The 13,436-nt window shown below is 36.3% G+C and overlaps 1 protein-coding gene across 1 annotated transcript in view; it reads right to left on the bottom strand.

The window, feature by feature from the left end:
* COL19A1 (collagen, type XIX, alpha 1) overlaps positions 1-13,436 on the bottom strand; it is a 207,236-nt gene that overhangs the window by 57,705 nt on the left and 136,095 nt on the right. Inside the window, exon 12 of the mRNA XM_010003471.1 lies at positions 6,538-6,591. Within this exon, the coding sequence (XP_010001773.1) occupies positions 6,538-6,591 (54 nt within the window). The remainder of the gene's footprint in view (positions 1-6,537; positions 6,592-13,436) is intronic.

The raw sequence follows: 13,436 nt of genomic DNA, 5'->3' as shown, positions 1-13,436 counted from the left end.
AGTTCACACATTTTTCCATTCCTATTATTTTGGAAGTGAATTGTCACTTCAAAATGGTGTTGAAATATAAGATAAATATAGTTATGATGCTTTGAATGAGTTGCTAATTCAATTCTGATTTCAAAATAAATGGTGGAATTTTTACTTTGGTATCTATATTAAAGATGTCAATTGAGAATTGGGGCTGAATTGTGATGACACTGCCTACTAATTAAATGTCTCCACTTCAACATGGTAATCTTGCAGTGTCAATCCATGCAGGATTCTGTAATCTTGCAGGCAGTTAAAGATAAGAATTCATTCTCCCTTCTCATTTGCCACCATGTTGTTTCTTTTACTGTTTTTCTACAAATGAAACTGCTGCAACCCACAACCCAGGAAGGACTGAATGTTGTATCTACCACTGGTTATGATCTTTTAGATATTATTTATACATCAAATAAATATTTTTTGACAGAATGAAAAACCTTTGTGCACATCACAGTTTTAAAAAACAGACATAAATTTGAAAAGACCCCAAACCATTGCATGACTAATGCAGTGATGGGCAACATTTATGTTGCATTCTTAACTATGCCACAGCTACCTCTGGTAGCACAAAAATCTGTTTTAGTCTTTCTGTTTTAAAAAATCTACACAAATCAAAAAATTCTATCTTTCCATCATACTAAAATAAAGTTAATAAAATGAGCATCCAATGGAAAATACTTTTTTTCAAGAGTGTCTTCCTAAACTCTAGTCTCCTTCTTCCCTTCCACACTGTTTTTTTCCACTAGTAGAGCTCTATAATAAATTCTGAAGTCTCTACAGACAAAAAACGAACCAGTAGTATTGGTTTGCAAGTGGAGAAGCGATGAAATTAACAGTTAAAGAATTATTCTACATGCAGTTTCTAGGTTTTGAATGAGAATTTTGCACATCTGCCACTTTGGATGTTTTTCAGACTTGCTACTTCCCAAATGCCAGTGAAAAGCTCACTTGAGTGGGGTTTCCTTTTTCTTTTTTAGTATCAAGTTGGGTAATTGAGACAACTGAAGCATCCAGAGAGTGCAGTTGTATGAATAAGAAAAGAACAGAAAATGTGTCCTGATTGTTTTCCAAAATTACAAACAGGTTTCAGATGTCATTTCTATAGACAAGGCAGGAATAGAAGAAATACAAGTGCCTTAAAAGAAATAGTTCCCAACTATGAAATTACTGGGGTTTATAATATATTTTCCCCCCTTAGCTTTTATAGCTCATCTGCATTTCTGGAAAGATAAGACTTTTAAAAAAGTCTGCCTAGTCTCACAGTTCATGTATTAAAATGTGTAGCAAGTAAACTGCACTGGTTGCACCTCAAGAACAGGCCATTTTGGAGAACACCACACTGCAAGTGACTCAGTGTAAAAACTTTATCTGTGTATTTCAGACCTGTGCCTGCCCATTGGAATAAAAAATGTTTTTTTCTGATTACTATAATGCAAAAAATCGTGAAACTCATGAGTGCAGCCCTGCAGTATTGTATAACTATTCCAAAGAGGAAATGGAAAGAATGATGAAGGCATGACGTCTGCCATAATAGAATACATTAAATAAACCACATTTTGATATGGATTTAAAAAACTTAAATGCATAGAAACAAGCAATGTGACCAACCCTTGCCAGCCATCCTCAACCTACCACGTAAGCGTTTCCAGTGTTCTTCTAAAAAGCCTCTGAATGTCCAGGAATACCAGAAGTGATACTGACAATTTTCAGTTATCATTGCTTTAATTTTCTGTTTATTGTAATTAACTGATAACATTTATTCCCTTTAAAAATATCGGCAGAGGAATGACAGTATTTCCTGAGGCAGAGGAAATGAGATTTCCAAGGCAAACTGCTGGCTACTTAAGATAACTAGGTTTTGTGACATTGACATACATACTGAATAACAAGAGAACAACACTGTTACGGAATTAAATGAAGTACTTCAAGTAGTCTGTGAACTCCTCTACTGCCTCACATGCAACACGAACAAAAATGAAGCACCCCTTCCCCGCCTTCCCCCCCCCCCCCCTTTTTTTTTTTTTTGTTTTATTTTAAGACTGTAAGGAGAAACACAAACCTTCTAAGCAAGAATAGCTGTGAACATAAAAGATTTGAAGTTCAGCCCCTTGCAAAGGTAACTGAGGAGCTGAATGATGAGCTTCAAGGGCTATAGCAACTGTGAAATAACTATTCTCATTGCAAACAATAACTTTGGACATGTTGGTGGAAAACAGCAGATTCAAGAGGATGAAAAATGTGATTGCAGTTCAGTAACCTGTGATTGAGGGGACCCAAAGTTTATTTACTTGCATTGCCACAGACAGCTTCTTGGGCAAGATGGCACTTGGTCAAATCAGGTAGTCCTCATTATTCCCACATTTAAAAATGAGTGCTGACAGCTCTTCCCTTCTGCCAAACAGCAACACTGGCCAGAAATCATATTCAAGTTCACCCCAAAGAACACTGTTATACAGGTGGAAGTCTGTAGCACAATCCCAGCTTGGCACTCCTTATTTTAAAACAACCTGATTTCCTACTAAAAGGGGGAGGACTATGGAGGAATGGAATTCCTCCAGTGATAACAGTTCCAGTAAAGTCATAAAATTGGGACAGGAAAATATAAAATTAACCCTTAATGGTGAAACCAGTAGAACTTCTTTTTCTGTCCTCTAGCCTATGTAAATAGAAATATGTGACTGCTGATTCCTGTAAAGGTAAAAATAAAAGCAAACCAACAGAAATCCCAACCACAAAATCTCCCACAAATTACTATAGTATGTAAAACAATGCCAGACATTGTGCAGTTATTTTCTAAGCAGGACAAATAGAAAACCAAATTATGACATCTTAACAGAACTCTACACAAAAAAAGGCAGGTAGTGATTCTACAACCCAAGACCAGAAAAAACATCTTCCCTCAGTGAATACTACCAAACTGGCCTGTACATCCTTAAGCTAACAGCATATAAATAATAACTCCAGACACTTCCGTATATTTGGTTTTTAATACTGAAAAAAAACAGTGTGGGAAGAAGAAAGCAACTGCATTGTACCTATGCAAAGCAATCTATTTTCTGTTGGTAACCTCTCCTGCATTGCTACGGCCTGCAGATATTTTTGTTAGCAGCTCCAGCAGAACAAAGCTATCTGCTCAGTTCTGCAGTCAGGTCTTACAGCCTCACAGCATCCTACTGTGATAGTATTTCTTTTTGTTTCATCAAATCAGCATTTCCATTTGAGTGAAGCATGTGAGAGAGATGTTGTCTCTTTCAAAAGACTTTAGATATAAAAGCAAAAAAGAAAATGTATGAAATATATTTGAAGGGTGCAGAGATTTTGATTTCACAATTGAAATGTTCAGAATGCCTCTGTGAGTTAAATGAATAGTGTATTTAACAGAAGCTTTAAACTGCTCTTTACTCTTCAAGGAAAGGGATCAAAAAGCACTAGAGGGAGCTGCTGTTCTACTTAACTCGTTTGGATTCCTTGTTTTCAGCATAAATTTTTAACCGCTGGAGTGAGACACGTGTAAGAACACATCTCAGCTCTCCAGTATTGAAATGACAGAACTGAACTCAAAAACAACATCAGACAGCAAGTATGCAAACCGTGAACTCTCAACCAGAACAAAATAAAAGAACACTTTAGATGTCTATAATATTTAATAAACCTTTAAAAATACTCAAAGGAGGATCATCATCTGGGTAGGCTTACAGAAATATTTTTTGCAACCCATCAATAAAAATTCTCACTGAATCCTTGCTTCTTCTGGCCAGAGGATTTCTCCAAAGGGGAAAAAAAATACATAAAAGAAAGAATAAGGGGAAAATGACAAAAATAAAGGATACCTGGAAGAAGTTGCATAGAGTCCAACTTTAACTGAGTAGTTTTATCACCAACTGTCAATGTTTCTACATTTCTGACACTGACACTGTTTTTTAACCAAAGATGTGCAGATGATGTTGAGGGACTATAAACTCACTACAATCATCAATCTTACTGAAAAATAAACAAATTCCCAGAAACTAGGTCAGGGAAAAGAAAAAGAAAAAGAAAAAAAAAAAAGGAAGTCTTGATGAAGGGTTATTATTTTATTTAATCAAAACTCACACCCCTTAGTAGTATCCAATTTAAAGCCTTTTTGACTGTTCAGAATATGATAATTCCTTCCTGCACACACTTTTTTTTTTTTTTTTATATCAAGTTCCCTGAGTATTGTATCCTGTTCAACAACTTCTTCCTCAGGCAGAAGAATACAGGCAGAACTTTCCTTCTCACAGTTTTTTTGTCATTCCTAAACACCTGGCTACAAGTACTTAAGTACAGGTACTTGATATCATGGCATAAACTGATAAATAACTGCGGTAAATTTATTAATTTTAAACATGCAGTGTGTACTGTAGCTACCCTAACAACTAGTGACCTCCTTTTTCTCAAATACAAATATCATATTTTTCTGAAATACCAACCAAACACCAAGCTCACTTTTTCTGGACAGTCTAATTCTTACATGTTTGTATCCTGCACATGCCAAACTTAGATAGCAACCACCCTGCAGCTGCAAGGGTTTTCTTGCACTTTAGAAAAGCCAATATAAGGCAAATAATATATCTATTTGTGTCACTACTTATTATTAGAAGAGAAGGGATAACAACATATCAAAAATTAATATAATTTGAAATAATTTGAAAAAAAAGAAAGAACAAAGGGTCATGTTAAAGTCTTTTCACTTTGTACAAGCTGTAGCCCTTTAAATTTGGGGATACTGCCAATGCACATTAACAGGCATTTACTGCTTTTAGAGCATGTTTGTTTCTCTGCATTATATTCTCAGTCTTGGAAAAGGAACACAAGGTGCTGGTGGAGCTGTACTCAAAGTAAAGGCTGCATCAAGACAGTTACACTGGAAACAAACACCTAACCAGTACCTAGGCCATGGTGGCTTGAGGAATGCTTTCCTGTTACATAGTGCTAGGCTACAGCCCCCATTCAGAGCTCCTAGTAGAGGAATGCTGACAAAGTCTCAGTAATAAAAGTGCAGTTTAGCTTCCACTCAAGGTTTCTGGTATGTCTGTCAAGGATCATACATCTTAACAAGCCTGACCTGCCAGCAAATCTATGGTGGCAGAAATCTATAATGGAGAAACAGCTTTCATTGGTTCACAAGAAGTTAAGTAGATTAGGTCTAATATTGACCTCTGTAAGGTTTTGGGTGTCTTTTCTGTTTGTTTGGTTTGGTTTGGTTTGGGTTTTTTATTCTGTTTTGGTGTTGTACTTTGGGTTTTTTTAGGAATTTTTTGGCATTTGTATTAATAAGATTCTGCATTACTCCTTTCCTCTGTTTCTACTCCCACAGTCTGCAGTACTCTTTCAGGATTTGGATGCCCAAACTGTACAAGAGACTAAAATAAGCAAAGCTTCACAGAGGGAGAGATTTTTAACTACTTACTTTTATGCAGGATAAATTAACTCCATCAACTCCTCTTTCTGAACACATTTTACAAGGAAGGGGGGGATTATAAAATTTATGCAATTTCATTTTTAGATGATTTAAAGTTACAACTTTTTGTTTTATTAATGTATTTCATCCAGCAGTCTATTATTATTTTATCTACAAATAAGACTAGTTTTCCCTAACAGAGAGGTTGAAGTAGATGAATCACACATTCTGACAAATAAACTACTGGCCTTTACCTACTTCAAGTAAACAGAAAAAGGAATTGTTGAATCCTTGTTTGATACCAAGATTGTAAAAGCAGCAGAAGTTTACTTAATCCACAAACAAATAGCTGTTTTGTATTTGTGCATGACAGCATTTTTACAATATGATATATAGGGAATGTAACAAATATATCAAGTCTTTCTCTACCAAAGGAAGGCTGTGTTCATTCCAGCCTAAAATAGGTTCATGCCTGACTTCTAATTTGAAATCATGTATTTCTAGAAAAAAAAATCCCAAACCTCTTAGATCTCAGCTAAACCCTTTGGTGCTTTGTATTACAAATCCCTCCATAGTCATGTATTTCTTAATCTTTTTAATTCTTCAGTAAACTCATTTGAACTACAGCTGAGTGCTCATGTCAGTGCTGAATATAATCCTTCCCACCATTCAGACAGTTGGCACATGCTTCACACAGTCCTTCATCTTTCAAATTACCCCTCTGAGACAGAAATTATCCTATCTTCTACAGAGCATCACACATATTTCAAAGTGAATGAATGCACAGTATTCACTTTTAGCATACATGACCAGTCTTTCTTTGAAATGCCAGACAATTTCTGCTGCCTTTGCTGAAGTTTGCATTTTGTACTTTCCCTCCTGTGCAGTCTCTCATGTTAGTGGACCCCATCCTTTTATCATTGCTGTATCAAAAAGCTGGGGAAGTAGCTGTTAGATGCAGCAGAGTAAATGCAAATCAGTTGTTTTCAACCATAATTATGATCAGGTAAACTGCTATAAAAATGCTAACAAAGTTCACTATTGCAAGACAGAGTGAAAATTTCCTATTCTCCTTAATTACTCACAGGAGGTCCTGGTGGCCCTGGTTTTCCTGGAAGGCCTGGTTTGCCTCTTCTTCCCTGGAATCAAAAACAGAATAAGAGACATTTATAAATGTTACAGCTAGTAACTGATTTGGAATAAACTTTGTTTAAGATTTATTGCCTTACTTATTATCAAAAAGTTCAAAAACTATCCAAAAGAATGGTCTGTATCAGTCACAGGACTGCTATTTATGTCTAGTAATTTTAGGATTGTATTAAATAATTATGATGAACAGTATATTTGCATCACTGTAACATTTACTATCACATTTTAAAACTATGCCTCAAATGTGAGTGCACATTGATAGGGCTATAAAAAAAGCATCTTGATAAGATGCAAAGAAATTGTATTTTATCTGAATATAGCAGAGCTTGGGATGTTAAACTGTGCTGCACTTGTCACCCTGACTTGCACAGTAAGTACATAAGTACAATATAACTTAATTAGTAAACACCCATACCCTTCTTCTCCAGGATGTAAGAATAAGCAGAAAACTCAGAGATTTATTTTCAAAACATTTCACCTTCCTCATGCAATTACTACCATTTGTGTATATAGTGCATATGCAACATAATTTACATTAAAGCTTAAGCTCCATAAAAGTCTGCTTAAGTTAATGTGAGACTTTCCATTTGTAGTTTATAAACCATGCACATGTAATTATTACAGTTTTTTAGTACAGAACTCTACTGAACAACTGCTGTCTTCACACATTTTTATTTTTTTATTTTTTTTATTTTTTTTTTAGGAAGACCAACATAAAAATAGAGGTAATTTACGGTTATTTACATCTTTGTTGCCAAGCTGAAATCTGATGCCCATTTTTTAGAAACAACATCTAAGAACAACAAACATCTAGGCGTGATAGTAAAGAAAAAAATATTCATAAAGACTAAACTTTTCCCTTGCACATGGCAAACATAAATTAACAAAAAGCATTAGGGAGATGTACTGGTGAAAACTCAGCTTAAGAAGTTAAAAAATTAAAATGCTTGTTGACAGCTCACAATTAACACGTGGGGGTATTTCTGCAAGCCATGTTCCCTGCTTCTAAGCCTGCTTCTGTGTTTTATTAAATGGTGATCTCACACAAACTGCAGAACTAATGTAAGGAAGAGAGAGTGACATGTCAGCTTCACTCTTTACAGGTGAGAGCCTTGATCTGTAGGAAACCACCCTCACACTCTGCCTCTTGTTAATCTTGATCTATGCTGAGGGGAAACAAGCTGATGACAGTAAGGGTGGAACATCCCTCCACTTTATACCCTGCAACTCACCAGGGTAACCTCTTGCCTAGATGCGAGGGACTCCCCTGAAAAGCAGGAGGTAGGGATCTGGAGACCTTAAAACTGAAGAAAGAACTGAACAAAGGTTGTGGGGACATGTGCCATCCACTGGGCGACACCACGTAATGTGAATGCTGCCACCATGGTTTTATGAAGGTCCTCAGTCAATTGGTGTGTTTTAAGGGCAGCAGGAAAGAAGCCACACTACCTCAGCATATTTGGAGTGCCAAATTCCTGGGTATTAACTAGCTGAGACATATGTTATGTGCTGAGCTGCTTAATCCTGCCAGTACTTGCACGTGCAGAGCCTTAACTGGGGCATCTCAGGGTGAATTTTCAGAACCAAAATATGGTACTAGGTACCTATACTGGACTCAAGGGTACCCTGCCTCTCATCACCCACCCCCAGCATGTCATGGTTTCACTGACCAGGCAGCCCTGTGATGACCCAGAGCTGGGAACTGATGAAGGCTGAGGATAGCCCACAAAAAAAGTGGAGCTGTTTCTGACTTTCTTCAGTTCATTTTTTTCAGTTCACTGGGCAACAGAGTAGCTTGCCTGGCCTGACAGAAGGCACAGTCCTGGGAAAGGCACACATGCACAAGAAAAAAGAGGCTGTTGTTAGCTAGAACTAGAGTTTTGGACTGGTTTCTTCTTCAGTAATACACATGGAAACTAACATTTCCTGACTTCTATAAAAAGAAGTAAACTTTCCTTTGAAAGTATGAAAAACAAATTGAGAGGTAATGGTGCAAGTAATAAACAAACATAAATTGCTTCATACTTTTAAAATAGTCCCTCTGCATTATAATGATCTATATCCTTGACTTCTTGAAGCACCTTCCTTTTCCTGTTTGGACTTATTTAAAGTATCCTGAGGCTGACACTTAAAATCACAGCAGTCTAAACAAAGTATCAAGGAAGTGTCAGGGAGAAGAAGGCAAGGCTTTGACTGGCAGACACAACTGTGAACAAGGTGTTAATTACACAGGAAAACATGGAATATGTTGGGAAGGCAATTTCATCTCTATTTACAAGATGACGTAAAATGTGATTTATGACATATCACAAAGTTAAAACCTGACAAACTTTCAGAATATTAAGGAAAAAAAAAAAAAAAAAAAAAAAAGAGAGGAAAAAAAGGAAAATTGGGAGTATTTTTTCACTGTTATTTAGTAATTACCTGAACAGCTATCCAGTGAAACATAGAATAAACAACTGCCCTACCTTTTATCCAATCATTATATTATTAGATAGTATATTATGTGCCATGTGTACAAAAACCTGTAGAACAACCACACAAACCAGTAAGAAGCATCACCTTTTTCTAGAGGACTTTTTTATTATTTTTTTTTTTCCTACAAGAACCCTTCCAAACTGTCTGAAATTATAATTTTAACAGAAAGAAGTATGAGGTGACCACCTTTCAGTAGTGTCTTTTAGGTACAGAGATTAAAATGTTAAGAACAAACACAACTTCACCTACTCATCAGGACTCCTGCTTCTCTATGACTTCCCAGCATCAGTATGGAAAAAATAAAATAAATATATAGTATAATACCTGTGTAAGTAAAGTAGTTTATGTTTTTATTTAAGATAATTAAAACAATTAGAAGAATGTTTTTGATAAGCTACTAGGGCCTTGCCTTGAGCAGACCATGAGCCAGACTGTGACTAAATATTTACAGTTAGATTCTGAGTCTTCCTTCTGGCAGAAAAGAAGAAGTGAAAACCATCTCCGTGGCCTCTCTGGTTTGTAGAGTGGGTTTAGCAGAGAGTCACAGTTCCCATCTCCTGCTCAGAAATGCATCTTGGCAACCCTGTGGGAGCTGTACTCTCTGCCATACCACTGGGCATGGGGCAGGCAGCCAGCACAGGAGGCATATTACCTTTATTTAGTTGAGTTCAATGAGCAAATGTTGAGGTTATAAAACCATTCAAAATATAAATACATGTTCCAGGCACCACATACTTCCTTTACCTAAATAAAAAATGCAATATCACTTACACTAACTTAAAAAAGACAAGTGGTGTCAACTAATTGTCTACTGCTGCTTCGATTAACACCTAAAGAAAACAAATTACCAAAACAGTTACTGGTTATTTCTATTGTGCTGCATGTATTTTTGTTGGCAATTGAGGTGGTAAGTTGTCTAAGTGTTATGATACTGTATCCTGTTCTCTTGACTCACCAAATGTCTGTGCTTGCCCTCAACCGTTTTGGACAGTTGGCTACTTCCCTCTTTCCATCAGACAAGTTTCAGCTACAATACACACAAATAATTCACATAACTGCTCAGTGAGGGATAATAAAGATAAAATATTAAAAAAAAAAAAAAAAAAAAAAAGGAAAGAAGAAATTCTATGCTTCAGCAAACAGCAGCTGGGTGTCAAGCTGAAATATGTGGTCAACTGCGCAATTTACTCCTCTCTTCCTTCACTCTTTCTGATACTCAAAATGACATGATGAGCTTTGCCTTAGAGTAGACAGAAAGCTGTGCAGAAGAGAGGCTCTGTGCAACCTTCCATAAGCTTGTGCTCTGATTCATACTGGTGCCCCTGGGCACTGCTGCAGGTCCAACACACAGTGCAAGAATTAAAAATCTATTATCATGTTGCATCCATTTATTTGCATGTCTCCAACAACTGAAGAGTAACATCACCAATATTAATGTCTAAAAGTAATCTATGGATTGTTTTAGGATAAAATCAAGCAGAGCTATGTAGGAATGCTGACATGATTTATGAAATTTATAATTTAAAGAACCCATACTTGATAATGAAGGGAAAAGCTCTTAGAATGTGCCATGTGAATTTTCAAGGGAAGCTGCTAATCAGGGGTTCCTCAAACACCTCATCACACTTCAAAACAGGAACTAGTTCTAGAGGAAGTAGGAAGCTGGGCTTTCAAGTTTTAACTACTGCACTTGTCATGCAAGATTAATGAAGCTTATGTAACTCATCTGCCAAGCTAAACTAAGATTCTCTTGAATAGTCCTTAAAACCAGACTGACAAAGGAATAGATACACCTGGAGCAGGAGGTAAGTGGGAAGCAAAGACCCTTGTGTTAGAGCAGAGACACCCTGCCAGCCCTTTGGGCACCTAAACACAGCCATGTGAGTGGAACTCTGGGCAGTTAATAGACTTTTTCTCCAGGCACCCAAAGTTGTGATTCAGCAGTGAGACAAGCCCCAGTCCCTATGCTAATTCAGAGCAGAGCAAAGAGGCTTTCCTTGGTTTCAGTCCTCTAAGCTGATATGCTGAGTCCATAGAAATTTGACAGTTTCCCCTCTCTGTCTCTAGCCACAACCTGGTGCTCCTGGCTGCTCACTTGGAGCTTGCAGAGCTCTAACCAACTCTAGCCAAGGGGAAACCTAGCCCAAAACTGGTGGAAGTCCTCTGTTCCATGGTATATCAGAAAAAGCTTCCCATACTGTCATTTAGGGGAATGAAGGCAGACATGTGATAGTATCATGATAGTATGATAGTATCAGTAAGGAAGCCACTTCAAAAGCTAATTGGAAACAGAAGATTAGGATTAATCACAACAGTCAGAGCAATCACCCATCAAACCCAGTTACTGATCAGTTGTGGGACAGGAGAAACTTCTCCAGGATCCCAATCCACTATTTGATAGTTCACAAAGTGAAAATTAGAAATCTACAACAAATACACAGTCAAATGCAGTAATTATTTTTCCATTGTGCATTCAAAAAATTTGGGAATATTCAGAGAGGGTTCTGACATTTAACCACCTGACTGCACAACTGCTGTCAGTAGGAGTTTTGTCATTAACTTTGGTAATGTCACAATTGCACAAGTTGTTCTTTTCTTTTAATCCTTAGAAATCTTACAGTTTGGATATTCTCTTTCCTAAATTGGAAATCTCTGTTGGGGTCATTGAAAGCTTTTTAGCTACAGTAATTTAACTAGAGCATTAGGACTTGAATATACAATTCCTTCTTCAATCCTTTTAACCTTGGCCTTGAAGATGAACTATGGTAACTAGTGTATTGCAAATTAACCTCTGTATTAAATGTTAAACCTGAATGAACTCAAAGAAAATAATGCCAGAAGGCAAGACATTAAGCCCTTTGTAGAAAATAAGTGAAAGTCTGCCCCTCATATCACACTAAAGCCTTTTGCAGAAACGTGGCTCACAGAAGAACAGAGCACACATTGTAATCCCCCATTTCAGAAGAGAAATCACTTGAGAGCTCCTTGCTAATGCAGAATTTCTGCACTGAACCTGGGCTTTTTAATTGTAGGAATTATTTCAAATAAACTCTAGTTTCATCCTCAACATTGGACACTTCAAGATTCAGCTGGACAGGATATTGGGCCATCTTGTCTAGATGGTGTTTTTGCCAAGAAAGGTTGGACCAGATGATCTTTGAGCTCCCTTCCAACCCGGTGTTCTATGATTAATTTTGGTATTAGTAAAGTGCTAAAAGAGAGTGCCTACCTATACTATATAATATTATTCATATGCATATAATATTATTCATATCCTTAAACAGGCCTGGCAGTGCCAAGCAGTGAAATACCATAATCTGTGCTGCCAATAAATCTCTAAAAAAAATCCACCATGATTTTTCAAGTGTATTCACAAAATGTATTTTTAATTAAAATCACTTGTAGAAATACTTTCAACTATGTTTAGATATTTTTATAATGAACACCTTAAGTTTTAACAATAAGAAATACTTTCCTACTGTCTCACATTGCTAACACTTTTGCTAAGAGACATTAAAAGAAACATTGATAATAAAGTATTTGGGAGTCTGAAAATTCTAAGATCTTAGAAGTAGAATAATTTATGCTATCCCATTGAAAACTAGATTTTAATTACTTCAATGGAAAATGATAAAGAAATTAGAAAGTGATCAATCCTATTTTTAAATGGCAAGGGTGTTTTGTTTTGTTTGGTTGGTTTGGTTTTTTTTAAGCTGTATCCTACCTTACTGATTTTTTACTTTGTTTTTAGGGTAGAGACATTCTGATAGAAAAACTTAATATTATCTCTCTCTTTTACATTAACCATTTTTAGACTGTTAAATACCTGAGCAAAGGAACTTAGAGTGCTCCACCATAAAGATAAAAATCAGACTAGAGTTTTACATAATAAAAAACAACTGACATCAAAGTCAGGAAGGACTGAGAAGTTTAAAGGATTCCAAAACTCCAGAGCTGTAGCTGTGAAAAATACTGTTTGCTCTGTGCCAGGAGTCTGACCTACTCCGCAATAATTATCATTGCTCTGTAAAGCATTTTTTACATTTGGTTGAGTACAATGTTTACTCACTGAGCTAGAAAACAAATTATGTCAAAGAAATATTTAAGTTCTATAAACCAGATAAGTGCAATCTGAATTTAAATAAATTTTGATGTCACTCTAAATTATTATGTTATGAAAATCTCCTCACCCATTTATTTACTTAGGAAGATTTTCCACTGTGTCATAATAATTTTATTCATGCTTGATTAGAAAAGTTTGAAAACTCAGAGAATAAACTGATGCGAGTACTGCAATTTCACTGGGTCACTCCAACATATAATTTTACTGAAATCAGTGGTGAAATTCTAGATATGA

Source organism: Chaetura pelagica, unplaced genomic scaffold (genome assembly GCF_000747805.2).
Source record: "Chaetura pelagica isolate M959 unplaced genomic scaffold, ChaPel_1.0 scaffold150, whole genome shotgun sequence".
Classification (NCBI taxonomy): Eukaryota; Metazoa; Chordata; class Aves; order Apodiformes; family Apodidae; genus Chaetura; species Chaetura pelagica.
This window is presented reverse-complemented; position numbering and strand designations above follow the sequence as displayed.